Source organism: Lycium ferocissimum, chromosome 2 (genome assembly GCF_029784015.1).
Source record: "Lycium ferocissimum isolate CSIRO_LF1 chromosome 2, AGI_CSIRO_Lferr_CH_V1, whole genome shotgun sequence".
Taxonomy (NCBI): Eukaryota; Viridiplantae; Streptophyta; class Magnoliopsida; order Solanales; family Solanaceae; genus Lycium; species Lycium ferocissimum.
This window is the reverse complement of record NC_081343.1, coordinates 44,123,025-44,147,199: the sequence shown is the minus strand read 5'-3', so window position 1 is coordinate 44,147,199 and position 24,175 is coordinate 44,123,025. Positions and strand designations below refer to the sequence as shown.

The following is a 24,175-nucleotide window of genomic DNA, read 5'->3' as shown; positions in this document are numbered from 1 at the left end:
TTCCGACAAAGAAAGCAAACGATCTATATTGCTCGCAATTCAGTTTTCCACGAAAGAACCAAGCACGTGGAACTGGATTGCCATTTTGTGCGACAGCAATTTCTCTCTCCTTCATTCCATCCACTGCTCAACTTGCCGATTTCTTTACAAAACCGCTAGCTGGTCCATCGCACCATTTACTTCTCTCCAAGTTGGGTGTTAGTTCCTCCTCCAACTCGAGAGGGGTGTTGCATTTAAATCTCTAATGTTGCTCTCATAAATCAAACCATAAAGATCGTTGATATTTGATGAAGAAGAAGATGTACACAAGTCTCGCTTCAACAAGTACAATGGACAAGAGTAAAAGGGAAAGTTATATTTGGGCTTAATTCATATTTGGGCTTCATTAAACCGTACTCTGGGCCTAATCCGATCTTGAGGCTCTTTTGTGACTTGGGCCTCGCCTTTTCGTTCCCCATAAGTATTGGATAATACTTATACAAGAGTTGATATTCGATGGCACACGTATAGAGCATAGTATAGGATCTTTCTTAAGTAGTATTCTGAATGTGTATGTGTATGTACGGATGTATGGGATTCCCGAATTTATTTTTTGTACACACCTAAGAGTTTGTTAGGAAGTATTAGTTTATTGCAAAATAGTCCTTTATAACTAGTATAAGAATCTATATTTGATACAATGAATATACACAGAAATTCTCATAAATCTCTCAATTTCTATATCCTTCATATGACTGCATTTTGCCCCCAAAAGAAATTCTTTTCCTCAGAAGACTTCCTTTTTCCTTTCAACGGAATTTATTTATTTGGAATACGATGAAAATGAATATGCCACCACCCCAAACTTGTAAACAAATAAACAGTTTTCGTATAAGTATGTATTTACCTGTTTATCTTATTCACAATATAAATAATCCAGGCGGGGCACCCCATTATATATTATTCTGCCCATTAACATCATTGAAGCGCCATTTTAGATTGGTCCTTTCCGGCTCAGGAATATCAGTAATGCTCTCTTGCAATGGGCAAGCCTTGTCGATATGCTGTCGCTTACTATTTGACTTGTACGTAATTGAATTTGAGTTTACGACTATATTAGTAGTTTTAAGAATTTACTTTTATCTCAAGTCAATATTTACTTTATACTTTACACTAGTGTTTCCTACAAGTCACGAATTCAATTCAAGTTGTAATATACATCACACCCCATGAGATGTAATCCTTTCTTAAATCCTAATCCTGCCTAAATGTAAGACGGTTTGTGCACCAAATTGCCCTTTCATTGTCACATTCACATAGAAAACCTGTCACCAATGGAAAACATTCCTTCTTAAAGGATGTCTCGGCCACAGCAGTCACCGAAAGAGACTCGAGCACCCGATGGAACTTGCCTATCATCTCATCTTTCTCTTTCTTTTTTGTACTAGGTTGGCAAAAGTCAGGACCTTTCTCACTGGACTCAAGTACAAGGGGGTATGTAACATTTGAATTCACAATTTCAACTGAGACTAGTAACAGAGTGAAATGAATGATACAAGCAAAGACCAGCTTCAGACAACATGGAAAGTATTACATGAGCAAAAGCTCATCACCAAGAAGTTACAACACTAAAAGTTCATGAAAACATATTTGAACAATTGAGGGCAAAATTAGAATGCCAGATATTCTAGGACTATACAGAACCTAAATCAGATCAGATGCTCACCCTGTTATTGAAAAAATCAGCACTGATGAAAGTGAACTGTAGAAACAACTGGCTTGTACCAATCATTGCTTCAAAAGAGCGTGCAAAACTCTTGTCTGATCTCATCCTCAAGGTAAATGCCATCTCTTGCACAACAAGCCTTTCAGCTGAACACTTGCAATAGTAACGATCTTTGATGAAAATTGTAGTTCTAGCGGAGCAGAAGCTCATGAACATGTAGTTACAATATTTGACATCTGAAAATATTGAGGTTGGAGAAACAAGATAGACAAGAGATATACTTCTCAGCTTCTGCAAAAGCTACAAGGAAGAGCTACATTTAATGTCGCTATATTGCTTCACTTTGTCCAGTCATTAACGCAACTGAAATTTTAGAATTATATGGAACCTAAATCAGATGCTCACCCTGTTACTGGAAAAGCTACGCTGTTAAATGTAACCAGAGCTAAAGCAAACAACAGGAGGAGACCAGCTACAAGCAAAGGCGGGTTCGTTGCTCTTCGCTTTCCTCGCCACTTAGCATTGAGCAGTTGATGCCGCTTTCGGCTAAGCATCTCTTGTAAGGAACGAAACCCTTAATGCGCTTGGTGGAACTCGCTCTTCGCGCCAAGCTAGGGGTTTCATTAGGTCTAAAGGAGGACAGGTCTTTTCCACTACTCTGAGCTTCGACATCCATGTTCTTATTATCTCCTCCCATTTCTGCACTTACTGGTTCAGTGTTGGAGCCAGTGGAAGATCCTTCTTTCTGATTTTGTTTATCTTCCATATCTTTGTCATTGAAGATTGGACGCCCCTTTACTGGGATTGGGTTAAGCACTTGAATGCAAGAAAATGACGCAGATGATGCACATGATGATCCCCATGGCATAAAAGCGGAAGAAGCACATCTGGTAGGCCATTGGTTTTCATTTTGTGATGGCAAGCAATAAAATGGTGCGGGGGTTCCAAGATTTAAGGTACTTGACGCACATTCTGAATCAGAAGCAGCAGTAAATTTCATTGGTGTTACGTTCCAAGAAACTGCTGGCAATGCTGCTTCATCATTCATGTCTTTCTCTATTTTGCACGTCCCAGAAGTTGGACTGAAACGTTTCTGAGATTCGGAAAATAGCACAGTTTTACCAAATAGCTTCAGACATTGAGTAGAAGTCGTCTCAGCTGAGCCTTCTTTAACAAAATCGTCATCTTGGGGAAACAACTCTAGTTTCTGAACATATGAATCAAACAGAAGATGAAGTCAAATCAGAAATTTCAAACAGCCGCATGGAAACAAAAAAAGATGGAAGTAGCAAAGGTAGTTGTACCACGCAAGCCTGGTTCTCCGGATTTGTACTAGCATTTGCTTGGGCAGGCAAAGAGCTATCTTCCAGGATGGAATTCGGTGTTTCAGAAAGTACAAAACCACCAGAATTTCCACCACCAGCTGATGAAACAGGTGATGCGCTACCACTGCCAAGTGCATCTGAACCATGTGCAGACAACACAGAAGTCGGAGACTGGTTCTCTTGTTCAGACGTAGACATATTAGGTGAGAGAGACCTCGTCGATTTCTCGGGGACTAGGGTTCCACTTTTAACTGGAATAGCCAATTTACGTGGATAAGGGTGCACTGGTTTTCTTTTAGGCCGAGGAGGAGGAATCTCAATTGGCTTCACAGAGCTTGCATCACCACTATTCGATTCACGAACAACCTGACCACCATAAACACATTTGGAATCAACATATGGCTTGATAAAACAAACTGACACTAAACATTGACTGCACGCCTTAGAGCCATAAAAGAATATGACTTACTTCAAAAGGCGGCATATAGATATAATGGGGGTATATAAGAGCAGTAAACCTTTGAGAAAAACTTCTGAGCATGGCTTCTTATCTGTACTGCAGTCTTTGTACCCACATGCTCTGAAAATTAAGTAAGACCTCTATTAATATGAAATTGACGACCAAGAGATGTCTCTAACAAGCATTAATCATTTTTCATTTCTACCTTCTATACGCCTCCATGCCCTACCATACAGTTTTAAAGCCTCAAGGAACTTTTTATGCTCTTCTTCTGTCCACCGTTCCCTTTGCTTTGTAATGGTGTATGGTTTCCTGACCTATTTTAAGCCAAAAAGAACGATGGACAAGATGCAGATATGAGCTTTGTACGGAAAGCACAGTTGACATAGAGAATGTGGAAAGTAATAAACCTTGAGAGCATATTCATCTGCAGAAGCAACTTGCTCTTTCAGCTGGCTGCTCCTTGTTGATGATGCTCCCACATCTGATGAAATTCGATTCCTGCTGGAATGGATCGAGTCCACCCCACTTTCTCCACTTTGATCCTAAAATGACAAAGAGAAAGAGGAATTTTTCAACAATACTTCAAACCATTGTAATTTTGAAGCAAACAATGGCTACTAGTCTACACTGTGGTATTCTAAAGGACAAAATAAAAAAACATTTAGCATTGTCTAGAAAATAAACGATCCATTCATCAGCAGAATTAAAAAAAAAAAACATTTGTATAGGGCTACATATTGAAACTAACAAATGGAAATGACAATCTTCCCACCCATCTTGATGTTTAACAGTCTTAATACTATCCTAGCCTCATTGTGTATGAAGTCCTTGTAAAAAACCATACAGCCACTAGCCGTAATTCTTTTTAACATATGAACAGGACAACAAGTGTCAACTATTAAGACCTGCAATTTTCTTCTCTTATTTTGTCTACTTCAACATTAATCTCAAGCTTGCAGTTGATCAGTCTGAATTGGTGAACCACAACACGTATTATTATACTACTGGACAAACATTCTTTAGGGCTGTAAACACAATTTTGTTATCAAAATTATTGTTAATCCACTATAGATTAATTAGGCACTACATTTAGAATAAATTGCAATACACCCCGGGTAAAAAAAAAATGCAACAGCATCATTTACCATCAAAGACATATCTGAATTAGAATGTCTAGTACTATCTATTCTGATTCATCATGCATAATATTCACTATTCAACAAATCCTTCAACTGTTTAGTTTCAACAACTCTTCATCAATTAGAAAATTCCAATATCCATCAATCCATTATTATTTTTAATGAAACTCAACCCCAAAAATTAGTACTACTAAGAAGCAAGGCACATCTAAAATTAGTACTACTAAGAAACAAGACACATGTAATTAACCATAAAGAAAACAAAAAATACACAAGATATCATCTAAAAATGACTACTTATAAAAAGAAAAAGTGGCACACCTGATCAGCCATTCCTGTAGATACCATCAATTTTTTTTTTCTGAACCAAAATCACCAACTCACCAGCAACTGCTAAAATCTCCAAGCACAGAAAAATCCAGGGAAAATCTTTTCTCACACTTTTTTCCCAAAAATAGATTAAAATCCCACTGTTTAGCCAATAAATTTTCCTCAATTTCAGATCCCAAAAGTATCAACTGTCACAATCACTGATTCACAGTCAAGTCAATCTATTCTCCAACATCCAAGGAATTCCAAGAAACTAATCGATCCAATTTCCCAATACACTAAATAAACTCTTATAACTCTGTTCACACACAGAACAGTCACCAATATCAAACATTAACTTTCCCAATTAAAGATCAAAAACATTCACCCTTCTCACCAAAACATCACACTCCTTGATTCAAACATAAACTCAGAAAAAAAATCAAGAACCAGAAAATTCTGATAAATACCAACAAATTCAAATGAAAAATTGGTCTTATCAATAGCAAAGAGCACCCCAACAAAAGGGTCAGCTTATAAACAGTACAGGAAGTGAAAAAAATGGTTTTTTTACAACCAATAACACCACATAGCTCGATCTTACAAGCTGGAAAACTCAAAACAAAGTGAGCTAATACAAAAAAAGAAACTTTCCAAGAAAGAAACACAATACAAACTACAGTGTACAAGAACAAAAGTATACTGAGAGTGTATAGGAAGAAGATAAATATGAAGAAGAAGAAGAGACAAGGCAAAGATTGAAAGAAATATTTTTGGGTTAAAGAGAAGAAAATGAGGAGTGATGGGGTGCCACGTAAGAGGGTAAAAATGGAATTTCACATTTATGTTTTAGAAACCTCGAGAAATAAATGGAATCTTGTGGCTCACGTTCAAAGACACCCCTTAACACGTGGCTTTGCTTTTTTTATTTTTTATTTTTGAATTTTCCGATGTTTTTAAAACATCAAAAAAATTTACGAAATTTAATGTTTATACTCGCGAGTTGACAGTTAGAAATGATACTCGCTTAGGATTATCCACGTGTCAGTTTATTTGTGGATGAACATTTCTTTTTTGGTTGCTAGGGCCCTTGTTTTGACACCTTCATCACTTTTATTTTTTTGAGATAATGTTGAAGTTATTTTTATTGGGAATCATTTATTAGGTTATCTAGTAAAATAATGTTCTTTTGCTATGGAAATTTTTAGTTTAGTGGTACAAAAGTAAGGGTAGCTTTCATCCTTACTTATCTATGTTATCCAAATTGCTTGTCAAGTATCTGTCAACAAATAATTTCAATAAAATGATGATATAACAATTGTTCATATCTTAATGATTATTTTCTCAGCTTGAGGATGACCAAAAAAAAAAAAAAAAATATATATATATATATATATATATATATATATATATATATTTATTCAGAAGCATTTGATTTTGTTAAGATAGCTTGTTCTTCTGATGAATGATTGCTGACTACAGATAGTTTTGATTTTTTCTTAATTCTATTTATTTAAGGAACAAACTATAAGAATATATTATACTAATTTTTATATGTAGAAGTAAAATTCATTAATATCAAAGAACTTGATTTTACACAAATATGTTAATTATCATGGATGACTTTAATTTTATATTTGAGAGATATTTATAATTCATTTATTATTATTATTATTATAATAATAATAATAATAATAATAATAATACAAGTAGTTATAGTTAAGTCAAAGGAAAATGTAAAAAGAATAGAAAAATCAAGGCCCACACATAGGACCAGTAGAAAATCTTCCACACCCAAGTAAAGACATAAAAATATCCACCTATAGTTTGCTATCCTCTAATTTATTGTCTATTTCAAGAAAAATAAGTGATATTTATGAAGAGAAAAGCTAAATATCTATAGCCTCTAAAAAAATAAGAGGACAAGACCTCAAAAGGTGAGAGCAATAAGGAAAGCCAAGAGTCGTGGATCATGCAGATAAAAGAAAAATAAAAATAAAAGAGAAAAAAGGGTGTGGTGTTTACTGTATTTTATGAGCGTGGGATGGGGCAGGATGAGATAATTGATGAGTTGTATTATTTATTAAGTATATTCTTTTTCTTATCAGGTGATGGACTTTGTCTTTGCACTTTTTCTCCACATCACAACCACTCACCACCTCTCATTTATCCACTTCACTTATTCTTTTAATTAATAATTTGGTGCAAGAAAAGTTAAAGCAACCTAGGGAGATTAAAAGTACAGATTAGGGGATCTAAGATTTAAATTAGCCGTTAAACATGACATTAGAGTTATGTCATTTAAGATCTAAAATCAAGGAGATTTACTACTAGCACTTACTAAAGATTCATTGAAGTGTATTGTAGTTTCTTTACCGAGGAACATAGGAATTTATAGTGAATATTGATCTAAAACTGGATATTTTATACTATAATTATTGTAAATAGGATAAAATGTAAGCCCAATTAATAATCGCTCGAGTATGGTGATGGAAAACGTCTGATATGTATTACATACATATATCTTTTTTTAAAATTATTTGCACCTATATTTATACTAACTCCTAACTCCGTAAAGTATGTATTACATAAATTTATCACGCATTCTAATGCTTGCTCCGTTTCAATTTTATATGAACCTATTTTTTATTAATCCGTGTAAAAAATAATGACCTCTTTTTATATTTGAAAACAATTTATATTTATACAATGATTTATAATTACATAAAATATATGTGAGTCATTTAACACCACAAGTTTAAAAGTCTTTCCTTCTATCTAAAGCTTCATGCCCAGTCAAAAAAGTTCACATAAATTAAAACGGAGGATATATTTTGCTTCGTTTTATTATTTAACTGTGATATGCTAACTAATTAATAAGTAAATCGGTGCAAATACAAAATACGAATACATACGTATTATTATTGCACTTATTATATTTACTAGTTATGTGAGGCTATTATATATAGGGAATGTGAGGACTTTTGTAGTCCTAAATAATTATAAATTTTTAAAAACTTTTTCATTAATTACTTTTATGTCCTAATTTTATTTATTTAAGTCAATTTTTTTTTTTTTTGTTTTTAAAAATTTTAACTTTTCAAATTATTTAATTTTGTAATCAAATTTGGAACCCAATAATTTTCAAATTTTTTAAAACTTTTTAATTAATTACTTTTAGGTCTAATCTTATTTATTTATGTCAAATTTTTTATTTTTGTTTTTAATGAACTTTTAAAAAATACATATTTAACTTCCTACCTCATTTTTTCACGTTCTTTGATTTTCGATTGGGGTTCGATATCGCATGGATATGGAAAAAAATCTTTGGAGAATTCCCAGAATAGGCGCGATTCGGTCTCGGAGCGCTTCCTCACACGGATTTTTTGGGGTCAAATGCGGATATCGAGCACCCTAATCAAAGAACGTGAAAAATGAGGTAGGAGGTTCGATAGCTTTTGAAAAGTATGTATTTTAAAAACAAAAAAAAAAAATTGACATATAATAAATTATTAGGACCTAAAAAGTAATTAATTAAAAGTTTTAATGTCAAAAATTTGAAAATTTGATTTGAATTAAATAATTTCATCAAAATGGAAGTTAAAATATTAAAAACGAAAATGAAAATTTTACTTTTATATAATAAAATTAGTGGCATTCTGATAGTATATTAATGTTGTTGTTTTTAAAAACACAAATTATATTTCTTTAGTTAAAATATCTACTTTTATATCTATATATAATATATATATATATATATATATATAGTAGGTGGGAGAGAGGGACGGGGGTGCGGGGTGTTTCGGGGTTGTGTGAGTGGGATGGATGCTTTTGGACCACAAAGTATGTGGCTAGGACTGTATGGGCGGAATAAAATAATGTAAAAATTTGGTGACCACAAGTTCAGGTTTTTATGGTTCCCTTGGCCTTAGGGTTTAGGGAAGTTGCCTCACGTAAAAGGGTCCAATAGTATATATTAAAGTCTTCAACGCATCGCCAGGTGTTTTGTGCAACGAACCTTCCAGTTATCTTGTCATAAATTACAATTAATAAAACAAATTTGAGGGTCCACCCAGAAATTTTGGTACAACAGTAAGAGAGAGAAAGGACAAAAAGCACCATAAAATTGTAGAAAAATGAGAGGCTCTAGATCTTTTGGTTGGGTTACATTTACATCAAGATTTTGGTTCGTTATATCTACCAATTTAATACTTCCTCCGGATAAAAAAAAATCCATTTAGCCTTTTTTTTTATTAAAAAAAAAGTTCACTTAGCAAATTAAAAAAGAATTAATTTTGTTTTTTCATATTTATCCCTATTAAATGTTATATGATCAAATTCTAATGCCTATTTAATTAAAGGTAGTTTAGTCAAAATTACCTATTTTTGTCTAGGAGTTATTATTCTCTTAAGGGGTGTGCAAATGGCTAAGTGGACTTTTTTTTTTTATGCGGAGGGAGTAATCTACCCAGACATGTTGTTCCAATCTATCTAGTTAGATGTAAACTAGACCACGAAAATACACGGCAGAGCGAGGACTTTTGACAAAGAGATTCAAAAAGGTTAAAAAAACAAAAAAAGTCTACAACTAGATTCAAACCCGCAACAATGGGTTAACCATTATGCCTTCAGGCAGTTGAGCTAAAGTTCTTATTACATTAAGGGGATTCAAAATTTAATATTTATAAATAATTAAATAAATTGATCTTATATATACTGTGTAATATTCTAAATTTCCCCCACAAAGGCAATTCAATTGAACGAACCCTTCTCCACCCCTATAGTTATGCCCTGGAACAAAGTCTTCACCCCTAAAATGATTCGGTTTAAGTAGAAGTTAAATTTTAATTCTGGTTTAATTTTTAAGAAGTATTAGATTCTCTTATGGACAGGTCCTAAAAGGAAAAAAATTAGAATGGCAACAAGCAACGAAAACAGATTACTAAATTTAACATAGACATAAAATGTTACTTCGTATAATGTTAAAAGAGCTGGGTAAGAATGAAAGTTTTTGGGAAGTTTGGCAAATGTGGGTAAAGTGTCAAGACTTGTGACAACACTAATACTACTACTCCTAATTTGTGTAAAGGGAAGAAAAGTAGTGGCTAGCAATTGAATACAGAGGGGTGTTTCAATATGTAATCTTCAAGATTTTTCTAATGTATTTTTGACCATGACTTTAATATCTGCTCCAAAATAAAAAATAAAGGTGGCCTAGTTACCTCATAATCTCTTAGGCCAAGCCAGAAGTTTCTTTTTTTTTTTTTTTTTTTTTTTTTTTGGAGTATTTCATTAAAGACATGCAAAAGTGCTAAGAATGTAAGAAGATGAACTAGGACATTCCAAAAAGAAATCTATAATGCGAGGATGCCACGATCCCCTTTTGGCGTGTACATGAAAGTTCTTTTTAATTTTTCAGTTATGTTTGAACAACTTTTTAATCATATTTTTTCTTTTCTGTGTTGCAAACAAAAGAAATTTCCTTTTGAACATCAGAGAAAATACACTATTCAGATATTTGGCATTCGCCTAATAATATATAAACAAATATATATACAAAGAGAGACAACACATGCATGCACACTAGGATGTTTCTAATGTATTCTTGGCCATAAGTTTGATATCTGTTCAAAAGTAGTGGTTACTTCTTAGATATAACATTGTAAGGCTTGACAATTTTGGCTTTTTATTTTTTGTTTTTGGCTGATATTTATTTGGAATTTTTGGAACCACTTTGTAGAATATGAGATTCTTCCTGATTTACGGTTTGTGTGAAGTCTCGGAATTTTTGAGTTTACAAACTCAATTTTTTGAGTCATTGCAGGAAAATATATTTCTTAGTTACATTTTGTGATTTACCTTCAAGAGTTTAAAAATCAGTCCTTTCAATATATTTTAAAACCTCAAAAATAATTTTTGAAACTTTTCAGTTTGCGTTGTCCTAAGAAAATACGGAGTAGTACTCAATCATAAAGGAGTCTAGTAAATTTTTATACAAGAAAATTTGGAGTTAACAATTTCATTAGATTTTAAATTAAAAGAAAAAGATCAACACAATCCATTTTCTTTTGGAATCTTGTTCAATGTCCATGTCATGTTTGGTTTTTTCAGAATAAACATTGTTATTTTATATATAAAAAATTTTGTACTTTTTGATTTCTCCAAAAATGTCCATTTCCGTCTTTTTTATTTTTCTTTATTGATTATTTTTTTGTGGGGTTTAGTTAGACGCTATCCCGCAAGGGGAATTCCATTTTAGGAGTTCTCCAAATTTCCACCCCGTACAAGAGAATAGTAACTTCTGACCCAAAAAAAAATAAGTTCTATGGTATTTTATGCACTATAAATTATTGGGATCAAAATAATTAAGACATCATGCGAAAGCAAATAATTGCAAAACCTGAACAACGATAAATCAGACGACAGAGAAACTATACTAAAAGAAACATAATATTTAATATAATTTGATCAAGTGACCTACATATTGAAAAAACTACTATAAAAAGCATAAAACTATTGAAAGAATAATCTCTCCCTACTCTTTAAACGACTATATTGTGGATGCGATTATGTTTTGTGTGAGAGATACGGATCTTCAATTTATAGCAGTCTGAAAACCATTTCCTCCAAGAAAGGATTATTCAAACTTAGAAGAGATCTTTTACACCAAGGAAGCCTTTTTCATCAAGAAACCCTTTTTGAAATAAAATATAATTATGGTAGAATTCAAATAAGTTAGGAAATTCAGTACAAACCCTAACCACTACTAAAAAATTATCAAAAACCGACGGTCCGCATCGGCTCTTTCATTGAAACTGACCCATCACTGTCCGTCGGTTTTCATAGAGTCGCTTTCTGAAAACCGACGGACTGCGTCGCTTACGCGGTTCGTCGATTTTTTATCCAATAAAATAAAAATTAAAAAACCGACGGACTACGTCGGTTATTTTTTTAATTTTTAATTTTTTAAATTAAAAAGGAAATAATATAAATTTTATATAAAAAAAAAAACGACGGACTGCGTCGAGTTTTTATTTAATTTTTTAAAAAAATAAAAAACTGCGTCGGTTTTCTGGAAAATTTCCTGCATGCAATTGCTGCATTTTCTACGACCACACACCGTACAAAACCAATACAAAAACCGGCACACCAAACACACTCAAAACCAGCACTAAAATGCTCCAAATCAATTCTAAAAGAGCTACAACACATAAAATCACCCTAAGTAACAATCAAACACTATCTAAACACATCAAATACGATCTAAATAGACCTTCAAAGTTCAAAAATATTTAAATGTCCAACCAAAAATACCATTAACTAGTTCTACATAGTTTTAACATAAGTCCATAAAGCATAAAACATAAGTCCATTATGAAATCCAAACTAAAACATAAGTCCCACGACTAAATAAATGAACCTCAACGCTTCCTTTCAAATACTTCTTACACCGGCAAGAAGAACAAGCACACCTAATTACCCCTTCATTTTGAAAAGGGTGAAGTGACATTGCATGTGTGATAAACTTGTCAACAAATTCATCATGTACACCCACACGATCACTATTATTTATATTATACATCCACATACGATCCATCTATAAAAATATACCCACAAATTATTGAGGTTATAGAAATATATTTTAACTTAAGAATTCTAACTTAAAATATAACTTAAGAAAACACATTCCCAACCAATTCTAACTTTGAATTCTCAATAACAATTCTAACTTTAATAACTTATGGATTCTAACTTTAATATAACTTTTAAAAGTATAATCCCAATCAATTCTAACTTTGAATACTCAATAACAATTCTAACTTTAATAACTTATTCTAACTTTAATTCTAAAAATTGAAAAGTAAATCTAGTCAAATAAAGTCTATATTTTAATTTAGAGATTATAGAAATATTATGACTTAACAATTCTAACTTTGAAAAGCACAATCACAACCAATTCTAACTTTGAATTCTCAATAACAATTCTAACTTTAATAACTTATAGATTCTAACTTTAATATAACTTGGAAAAGCACAATCCCAACCAATTTTAACTAAGCTAACACAAATACATTGACAATGAACATAAAAAATAACACAATCTCAAGCATATATATATATATATATATATATATATGAAGAGTAAATTAGTCAAATAAAGTTTACATTTTTTCACAAATTCAACATCAATAATTTTTAAAAGCACAATCCTAACCAATTCTAACTTTGAATTCTCAATAATAATTCTAACTTTAATAACTTATGGATTCTAACTTTAATATGACTTTGACAAGCACAATCCCAACCAATTCTAACTTTGAAAAGTACAATCAATTCTAATTTTAATAACTTATGGATTCTAACTTTATTTCTAAAAATTTAAAAGTAAATCTAGTCAAATAAAATCTACGTTTTAGTTTAGAGGTTATAGAAATATTATGACTTAACAATTCTAACTTTGAAAAGCACAATCACAGCCAATTCTAACTTTGAATTCTCAATAACAATTCTAACTTTAATAATAACGTATGGATTCTAACTTTAATATAACTTGGAAAAGCACAATCCCAACCAATTCTAATTAAGCTAACACAAATACATTGACATTGAACATAAACAATAGCACAATCTCAAGCAAATATATATATATGAAAAGTAAACTAGTCAAATAAAGTTTACATTTTTTCACAAATTCAACATCAATAATTTTTAAAAGCACAATCCCAACCAATTCTAACTTTGAATTCTCAATAACAATTCTAACTTTAATAACTTATGGATTCTAACTTTAATTCTAAAAATTGAAAAGTAAATCTAGTCAAATAAAGTCTACATTTTAGTTTAGAGGTTATAGAAATATTATGACTTAACAATTCTAACTTTAAAAAGTACAATCACAACCAATTCTAACTTTGAATTTTCAATAACAATTCTAACTTTAATAACTTGTGAATTCTAACTTTAATATAACTTGAAAAAACACAATCCCAACCAATTCTAACTAAGCTAACACAAATACATTGACAATGAACATAAAAAATAGCACAATCTCAAACAAATATATATATGAAAAATAAACTAGTCAAATAAAGTTTACATTTTTTCATAAATTCAACATTAATAATTTAAGAAAGCACAATACCAACCAATTCTAGCTTTCAATTCTCAATAACAATTCTAACTTTAAGAACTTATGGATTCTAACTGTTGACACCCAATTTTGTCCCGCCTTCCCCAAATATTTATTTACATTTTTAGTATTCTTGGCAATTTAAGGAATAATTATTTATATTTTACTATAATTGTTAACTTTCATTAATACGGTGTTCAGTTGTTATTCTATTACGGTCGCTAATGTTATTATTACTATTCTTGTCTTTATCAATTATTATTATTATTGTTATTATTATTATTAGTTTTATTATTATCACTACCAGCATTATTATAATTCGCGTTATAATTATTTTCAGCATTTTACCACCATATGCACACGCATTGCATTTATTTTCACACCATTAAATAATATCTATCGTTTATTGTTGAACTTTAAAAAATATTTTGCACGACTATCACAATGTCATTGTCTAAGCATTAATAATTACATATTTTATATTAGGTAATATTTTAGTCCGTGTTAATTCAGTCCATAATTAAATCCTAAAGCATTTGGACTAAGGCTTAATTGGTGAAACCAGCCTACACTTTAATTTAATACCTAGCCCACATGTTATTCAACCCAACCCAACACAATTTGAACTGACCCGGTCCAGCCCAATGACCCGACCCGGGTCAGTAAAACAAAAGAACCCTAGGGTTCTTTCCATATTCAGCGCCGCACCCCCCCCCCCCCCCCCTGTTTCTCTCTCTTCTCTCTTCCCTTTCGTTCCTCTTTAACGCAAATAGCAAAATCACAAGAGCCCTTTCGATCCTACAGGCCATGCATGGCCATTTTGGGGAAAGGAATTAATGGCTCGTCCTTTCCCCGTCAGGTTCAACCGTTGAAATTTTGTCTCCTTCTTTCTTTTTCTGTTCCGATCTGAAACCCTTAATGGGATTTGTCCAAATGCGAATTTGAAAACTCGTCTGTGATTGGTTGATTCACAAATTGGAGGGATTTTTCCCTCCATTTTCTACTCACTCCTCACTAAAACGAAGAGGGTTTTTTTTTTGGGAGCAAGATCGGATCCCTAAAAAGGAAAAGAGAAATAAAAAAAAAGGGCGAGGAAATCAGATCAAAAAAAAAAAAAGAGAAAAAGAGCTTTGCCGTAGCCTTATTAAAGGAAAGCAAAATATAGCCGGAAAATTACTCTAATTTCATTTCTGGGTTTGAAGCTTGGTTAATCCAAGCAGATCCGGGTTCGTTGTGTTCGAGTGTAGATCGAAGACACCGGCTCAGTTCACTGCATCCGAAGAAGGTAACTTTCCTTCTTGTCTTAGTATTCTTATTTTCTTTAATTCTGTGTTTCGAGTAAATTAGTTTAGCTCCATTTTCGTTTTAGATGTTTAGATTCCCTTTCAATCCTATTTTCCAGTTCTGTTGTTTTCGAGTTTGCATAGGTTAGCCTAGTTCGTTTTCGTTTAATTTAGGCAGTAATTCCCCTTTAAATTATCTGTGCCTATGTGTTGATATTAATTTCAGCTTAGTTAAGCATGTTATGTGCTAATTTAGTTAGCCTATGTGGTTAAGCATGTTCTTGTGTTAAGTTGGTTTAGTTTATTTCAGTAAGTATGTTCAGTAGTTTAATGTGGTGAAACATGTTTGTATATCAGTCTTAGTTCAGTTTAATTTTTAGTTAAATATGCCTGATAGGTTAGTTTAGCTAATATGCTTTAACTAAGCATGTCGTGTTAGTTTGGTTAAGTTTGATCTTGTTGCTCATCCTGCTAAGCTTAACTATGTTCCAAGTTGCTTAAACCTTGTTTGATATCCTTACTGTTTGGTTCATATCTCGTCCAGTTGTGGGAAAAAGCTATGCCTATTTATTGTAATTTTGTACATTATATAGCTTTTGTATATCATCTGAAAATTGAATCCATGTGGTTCACCGCTAGAATGTTTGTCAAGTGCAATGTTTGATCTAAAAGCCTGCCAAGCATGTTGATATAGTTAAGTCCCCTGTAGCCGATTATCTTGCTATTTGATTATGATAAATCCCCACTAATGTTGGTCAGCCACCTATGATCTAATATATGATAAGTAGATTCCTAAATCTCTCTGTGATAGCATAATTAGCACACTTAACTCCCTTTTCAAATCAGAGTAGCATGTTAGACTGATGTGATATTTGAAGCATGCCTATATATTTGTTCAAGTGTTGGAGTTTAAAATCACTTATGATCTCTATGGTGTGTCGTTTGAGTTCAACACTGTCTTCATAGTGTTCTATTGATGATAAGCAGAACCTTTAAGCCTATGAGATTGAAAAATGAGTTTGCTAAGACTAAAATGGCATTTACTTGACTTGAAAGTGACCAAAACCCCTGTGTGTCCTTTTTCATGATCCTGTTTCAAAACTATGGAATTTGTGCTTCGGTCTGTGACCTATCACTCGATAAAATGAGTGACCAAGATTTCTGTATGTTCCCTATTGGTCCCGTTACATGTTAGAAGTCCATGATATGAGTTTAGGCTGGTTGGTTTGATATTCTGAAGTCTCAGAATGTGTGCATAAGGATTTAAAGGATTTTAAATGCAACTTGTAGAATCTGTGAATCTATTTAGTATTATGGGAAGCTTATGATACATGTTTGAGGTCCTATTTTGGTCAAATATAATGAATACATGTTGTGCGATCCCCCTCTGAACCTGTCTACTCCCTTATCTGAAAGTATCTGGTGAATTAATCCTGTATGACATATGCCTGCGTCTGTAATAGCTATAACACTATCATATACTGCTTGTCTCACAATCATATATGCTCTCAAATGTATATAAGTTAGTATATTTGTTGTATATAGGGTATATCATCTTATTGGAATGAACTGTTATGGATTCTCAGTAATTTTTGGGTTTATTTCACCCAAAAATTGGGCCTCTGAATAGTACTTATACTTGGCCCATTCTGTTTACTTTTGTTTTAATAATTTGTTTGGGCTCTAAATTTGTTTCGCATGACTCAGCCAAGGCCTGTTTGTTTTAGATCGTTTATCTTCGCGTGTTTGCTTGGTTTGCATATCTTACTTTGCTTAAATGATGAAATTATGTATTTGTTTAAGTGCTCGGACGTATACTAATCCTTTTCCTTTCATTTTTTGCATGAACCTCGCATACGAGTCCGAGGGACTCGTTCGTCTCCCATATTCGGTGTTGGGCTAAAAGCCCAACGAAATCTTCTCCGCGTCCAGCCCATCCGCAGCAGTCTTTTGCATAAAATCTCTGCTGGGCCGAGGCCCAACAGCAGCAAAACAGATCCGCAGCAACATATTGGGCCGAGGCCCAACAGCAGCTCCATTGCAGCAGCCCTTGTTAAATGGGCTGAGCCCATTTATATTTTCTATTCCTCATTTGTTGTGTATTTTTATGACTAACATCTTATCTTGTTTTATTTTTTCTTAACTTAGACGAGTTTCAGCAAATTAGTGGGTTTAGCTTTAGTATAATGGGTAGTAGATTTAAGAGAGATATTAACATTAATTTTTCAAGGCAAGTGATAGCATCTAATATTTATTTTATTTACTTGGGACAATTAATTCGTGAATAGCGTAATTACGTATTTTGAGTTAATGGAATCATTTTCTATTCTTAATATCTTAAGATTTCAAAACGCCACTAATACACAAATATAAGTTCAAGAGCTTTTATAAATAATTTCTTCAAAATTTATCAAACTATACGTATTTTAGTCGAATACGACTAAATAAAGTTAGAGGAAGAAAATTCATTATCCTTTTTGCATCTTATTTAATAAGCCTAGATTTCCTACATCACTATATTCATATAATTTTATTCCAAATTTTTTAAAACTCGCTAAAGCTTTCTTCTAAAAGGTTTCTATTTATATGCAAGCCATTGTATTTTGTAAACTTTAGTTTAAATGGCATTATTATTCAAAACTTAGCAATATTTATAAGTTTTATTTTAGATGGCATTTGAAATTTCCTTTTATGCAAGATTATTATATTTGGTATAAGTTTACTTTAAATAGCATTTTTAAAGCCTTAGCAATATTTATGAAATATTATAGCATCATTACATTCTTTCTTTAAAATCTTAATAACCTTTATAAGTCTTATTAGCTTTTAAAGTTCTTTTCATAAATTATTATTTTCTTTAAGTTTTATTTTAGCTAATATTATTTTCCTTTGAACTTTGGTAATATTTGTAAGCTATTTTCTTAAAATTTAAACATTATATTTAATCTAAATTAATTAACCTAAGTTTGATGTAAACGATGATAGTTAACGGATCCTAAAGGATGCCTAACCCTTTCCCTTTGGGATAATTAGAACCCTTACCTAGAATTGAAACTTAAGCAGACCATTAACAAGGTTTAGTTACTCTTACCTTAGTTAATAATTAGGTGCCCTAATTCACCTTAAAATCAATTAGGTGGCGACTCCTTAAAACAAAGCAATTTAGGAATCTCCAAAATGTTGTACCTAATTTAGCCCGTTTAAATTGGGTATAACACTAACTTTGATAACTTATGGATTCTAACTTCAATAAAACTTTGAAAAGCACAATCCCAACCAATTCTAAAAATTGAAAAGTAAATCTAGTCAAATAAAGTCTACATTTTAGTTTTGAGTTTATAGAAATATTATAACTTAACTTTCTAACCCTGAAAAGCACCATCCCAACTAATTCTAACTTTGAATTCTCAATAACAATTCTAACTTTAATAACTAATGGATTCTAGCTTTAATACAACTTTGAAAAGCACAATCCCAACCAATTCTAAAAATTGAAAAGTAAATCTAGTCAAATAAAGTCTACACTTTAGTTCCGGGTTATAGTAAATACTATAACTTAACAATTCTAACTTTGAAAAGCCCAATCTCAACTAATTCTAATTTTGAATGCTCAATAAAAATTCTACTAACTTATGGATTCTAACAAATAGCACAATCCTAATAAAAAAAAAAGTCAAATAAAGTATACATTTTTGCACGAATTCAACATCAATAATATTACAAACAGTGATAACTAAGCTAACACAAATACATTGACAATGAACATAGAATATAGCACAATCTCAAGCAAAAAAAAAAAAAAAAAAAAGTAATCTAGTGAAATAAAGTTTACATTTTTTCACAAATTCAACATTAATAACATTACAAATGATGTTTAACAAAGCTAAATAGACTAACATTAGGCCTAAAATCTACAAATAAAACTAAGATTGAAAGAATTTTTAAAAGCCCTAATTTAAAAGAAACTACCTCAAATTACAAGTTAAAAACGGGGCCGGGTAGGTGGGGTTGGGGCTACGCGTGGCGGCGGGTGGCGGCGGCTAGCGGCGGTGGCGGCGTGGGTAGAGGGGGGGGGCGGGGATTAGGGTTTTTTATTTTAGAGAGAAGTCGGTATTTTTTTTTGGGAAGATGGCAAATGACATGCCAAACCCGTTTCTATCATATTGTTAAAAAAAAAAACCGATGAAAAAACCGACGCGGTCCGTCGTTTTTTTTAAAATGTTGACCAACCTTTGACCAAAAAATAATAATTAAAAACCGACGTAGTCCGTTGGTTTCTTTAAAAAAATTCGTTTATTAATATTTTAAAAAACAAAATGAATTATAAATTATTTAATATATTTTTAAAAATAAAACCGACGTTGTCCGTCGGTTTTTAATTAATTAATTTTAATAAAACCGATGTGGGACGTCAGTTTTTGTAAAAAAAAAAAAAAAATTGGCGGAAATATAATTTCAAATTCTGCTGAAAAAATCGACGTTGTCCCTCAGTTTTTTAATTAAAAAAATAAAATAAAATTAGAAATACACAAAACCGACGCACTGCGTCGGTTTTTCAAAGCGACGCAGTCCGTCGGTTTTTTGTCCGTCGAATTTTGGCAGTTTTTTAGTAGTGACATAAATTTATTATTGGATTAATTTGACCTACAACAAAAAATAATTTTCTTATATCAAAACTAACATATGTAATTTAGAAAATAGAGTAATGATCTCTATCTCTAATTAAATTGAAATGATAATATAAATATTCACGCTATCAATATATCTAACTTAAATAAATATATACATCATCAAGCTGGAAGATCACAATGTGGGGGAAAGGAGGTGAATAGCGAAAGAAATCTTTCCATTTTTGACAATATTGAAACTGAAGTATAATACACAAAGCTATCAGAAGAAACTTATAGAGCTTCCTACTTCAAGGGAAAAAATACTGTTTGGAACTTTTTGTTGATCGATCTGTTATGAAATGATCAAAGGTTTGGTGCTTTTGCCGTACCAAACACAACTCTGATATTTGGAAACACATAATTTCAGATATTTATGATAGCATGACTAATCATAATACAAAAATTGTGAGGATTTTATTAAATTAAAAGAGCGTCGATTGTCTCATTGATCAGAATAGTAGCCATAAACTACACACAAACTCAGCAGTTTTGATTTCCCCTAGCAAAAATACATGTGAGCTAGAAATAATACTCTATCGTAAGTAATAGTTATTACATTTTATAAGTATGTGGCGAAAGTTCACATTTTTGTTCCACGTCCTATATTTTACTGTTCGGGTTGTTCTGAAGCTGCTAAACTGTTATTGACCAAGTCCAAACTCATTAAATTCTTAGTTAATTCCAATTTTTGCCTGCAAAAATTGGTTATTTGATTTGCAAAACATATGTAGAATGATTGTTAGTTTTAGTGATGGATCAATTCTAGGTTCATTTTTGTAATCAAACGTGTGATCAACCATGTGACAGTTAACTTTTTTTTTTTTTTTTTTTGGTAATATTTTGACAAGGTTTCTCATGATTAATTTGAATTACATATCAACTCGACTTTTAAATGAGCTTGAGTTAGATAGGCTAAAATGAATTGAGTTAATAAATAAACTGATCATTGATTGGGCTAATTATATGCCTTCGTGGGCTAATTTCATCACCTTAAACTATCACAAAAATTCAACACTGAGTCCAGATAAACTTACAAACGACAAAGCTTTAAAGAAATGTCATATTATTTTAGTTCAATAAAAACAGCTAAGCAACTCACTAATTGTCTGGTCATGAAGTAATAATAACCTTTTGCTTTATATTCAATTGAATAAATAAGTCTTGGTCATTTTTGTGTAGAACCCTCTAGACAGTCTTGTCTTGGCGTAGAAGCCTCCAGAGTAGGTCTTTGTAAGATTATGAAACAGACCACCTTATTGAATTTTATCATATTTCACTTTCAAACTTCAAACCATCGAAAACTTCAATGCTTCTCCTGTTTCTGTTTTAAGTCCAACTTGAAATAGCAATCGCTAATATTTGGCCTCAACTATAACTGTTAACCCAAACCAAATAAGATAATACCAAGTTGGACCTAGACTTTTCTGAATTTAGTAAAACCAGCTTAAGTACTAAAAAGTCAAGGCAATAAAAATCCACTAGTATCATATTGTATGATTGTGATAAAATTAGCGCTTGACAAATTTCGCGGATAGATTTTCTGATTAACGGAAACTTCAAAAATGTACTTTTGAGAAGTACCTCTAGTTTTTTCTGAACAATTTTTTTGGAAATCTTTCACAGTTACATTGTAGTGAGTTGAGTATAGCAAATAGACATTTAAGAAAATAAGTAAATACAAATGACATTGGAAATATGCATAGAAAGACTTATTAAGGTAGATAAACAAGCCAAGTTACTGTAGAAGTTACGCATTCAAAATTGAATTTAACCGAGTGGTTTAGAACCTTTTTTCGTTCATTTACAGCTCGGATCCAATGAGGGTCATTTGTACTTTTGCCCTACTTTGTGCTGGTCTTTAATTTTTGTCTTTCAAGGGAAACAACTTTTTTGTGGGGCGTAAATTTATATTTTCGCATCATAATATTCCGTAAGTTATGCCTCATGCCCTTATAGAACTTATGCTTACGAGATATAAGTTCGATTTTGAAGGACAAAAATTAAAGACCAACCCATTTGAAGGGAATTTTTGGGGCTTGAATGCTCCACTTGGGGTGGTCTTTAATTTTTGTCCTTCGGCACTTTTAGTAATAAAAAAGTGATCGAAAATATTCCTGACATCGGAAAAACAAAAAAATAAATTCGGCCTACCCGTATCTATGACTTAATTTCGCAAGGCAAAATTTCGTACCCCTAATATCGAAAAAAATAATAATTCCGACTCTGCTGGGAATCGAACCTAGAATCTTGTGTTTCGTAGACCATCGAATAGGGTACTTTGGCCCACAAATTTTCATTAAATGAGAAGCAGGAACAAACATTAAAGACCAGCGATTTGAGGGACAAAAATTAAAGATCAGTCCGTATGAAGGGTGATCCGTGCAAAAAAAAAAAAAAAAAAAGAGTTACAGACCAGCCTATTTGAAGGACAAACCGTGCAATTTCTTCGTCACGTTAATGAGCATTGTTTTTGCGGGGATTTCCCTTCCAAGGCGCTGCTTTTTGAATTTTGTCCCTCAAATTGTCGGTCTTTAATTTCTGTCCTTCACTTAAAAAAGTGGCCGAAAATATCTCAAAATTTTGAGTCTGAACCCCCGCTCAATAAAAATAAAAAAAGAAAAAAAAAATCGTAAGGCAAGGCTTCACGAAAAGTTCGCCTTGCGAAATTTCGCAAGACAGAATCATTTTTTCTTTCTGTTGGGACAATACAGAAGTTAGGCCTTAAAGGCCTAACTTTTGCCTGAATAGGCCTAATTTGCTATGAAATTCTGTCTTTTAATTTTTCCTTTTTTATACTCTGCTGGCATTCGAACCCAGAATCTCATTAACGAATTCGCACAAATATTAAAGATTAGCAATCTGAGGGACAAAAATTAAAGACCACCCTTATTAATAAGGACACTCGTGCGAATTCGTTAATGGGCTGTGTTCAGTGGGTCAGCCCAAATGATAGTCCTACTGGAGTAGCCTTATCTTTCCTTTCCAAAATGAGAAGGCCATATAATTGCATGGCTTGAGGCCTAATATTCCTAAGCCTAATTCAGAGTTCAGACAGTATACTTCGTATATCCATTTTATTTAACGATATTTGATTAAACATAAGTTTTAGGCTAAAAAATCTTTCTCTAGGCTTGACTTCATAATACTAACTTTCTTTATAATTTACAATATTACACTTACTGTTCATATTCTAATTCATTTACCATTAATGAAAAATATTTACAATCTAACAATTCACCCCTTTAACATTGCACTTTTTTATTATTTAAGTGGATGAAAATCATGTTTAAGAAACTACTATATAGAGTAGTATAAATTACATTTTTATACTTAAGATATATATATAAAAGCTATCATATCTCTAAATAGTGATATAAACAAATATATATATGGACAATACTATGACATTAATTGCTTGAACAATTCTAAATAGTTTGAGACAATGTTGCTATAAATTAACGTAGAATCTTTCAAGTATTAGTGCTAAGCAAATTGGGATACATGGATAGTAATATAACATTAATTGCTTGAACAATGCACCCCTAACATTCTGTTTGGATGGTCGTTATAGGGGTGTACGTAGGACAATTGGTTCGGATTTTTTAAACACCAATCCAAACCAATTGCGTCGGGTTTTAAAATTTATACACCAAACCAAACCAATAAAATCGGTTTTTCAACCTTGGGTTTTCTCGTTATTCGGTTTTCTCAAGGGTTTTTCGGTTTTTTTCCGAATAGTCTTGATACAAAACATATAACTTTTACTTCAAATATTTCTTTAGTCCTAGTAAGGTACAACTATATAATTAAGGTGTTTCTTAAGAATAACACAAAATGTGAGAAGAGTGATGACATTGTATTAAAATATTTAACAAAAGCTAATAAAATCGGTTAAAATAAATATTGCTAATTAACAAGCCATAAAGAAAATGACCATAATCTAAAAATATTAAGTCATGTTAAAATAAGTACGACAAATAAGTATTAATTACATGACAGAGAAAAAAAACTTAAGTTATGTATTTTCACTCTCTAAATCAAGTATGCAAAACTAAAGAATAGATATTCAATATTATTGTCATTTCTAATGGTAAATTGAATTTCTTTGTTAGCATTAGTGTTGAGTTGGTTTTTTTTGACTTTATTTGAGT

General features: G+C 31.9%; 1 protein-coding gene across 3 annotated transcripts; it reads right to left on the bottom strand.

Moving 5' to 3' along the window:
* Nucleotides 1–1,546: 1,546 nt before the first annotated feature.
* LOC132039209 (protein REVEILLE 1-like) lies at nucleotides 1,547–5,544 on the bottom strand. Of its 3 annotated transcripts, XM_059429747.1 has the most exons (7): nucleotides 5,104–5,544; nucleotides 4,954–5,022; nucleotides 3,901–4,035; nucleotides 3,696–3,807; nucleotides 3,549–3,610; nucleotides 3,010–3,396; nucleotides 1,547–2,912 (listed from the first exon to the last, which is right to left on the bottom strand). In XM_059429747.1, the coding sequence occupies exons 2-7, from the start codon at nucleotides 4,978–4,980 to the stop codon at nucleotides 2,178–2,180; spliced, it is 1,458 nt and encodes a 485-aa protein (XP_059285730.1). In that variant the 5' UTR covers nucleotides 4,981–5,022; nucleotides 5,104–5,544; the 3' UTR covers nucleotides 1,547–2,177. The 3 variants fall into 3 exon arrangements, with proteins under 3 accessions (XP_059285730.1, XP_059285736.1, XP_059285742.1); XM_059429753.1 differs by lacking the exon at nucleotides 5,104–5,544 and having other exon boundaries at nucleotides 4,954–5,052; XM_059429759.1 differs by lacking the exons at nucleotides 3,901–4,035; nucleotides 4,954–5,022; nucleotides 5,104–5,544 and having other exon boundaries at nucleotides 3,500–3,610; nucleotides 3,696–3,782.
* Nucleotides 5,545–24,175: the final 18,631 nt, after the last annotated feature.

What these genes read in the sequence shown, in the direction of transcription:
- LOC132039209 (XM_059429747.1), bottom strand. Translation starts at nt 4,980, where the DNA reads ATGGTATCTACAGGAATGGCTGATCAG. An exon ending in CAGATGAATATGCTCTCAAG is followed by an intron (nt 3,808 to 3,900) that starts GTTTATTACTTT and finishes GGCTTAAAATAG; the next exon opens with GTCAGGAAACCATACACCAT. An exon ending in CGGAGAACCAGGCTTGCGTG is followed by an intron (nt 2,913 to 3,009) that starts GTACAACTACCT and finishes TCATATGTTCAG; the next exon opens with AAACTAGAGTTGTTTCCCCA.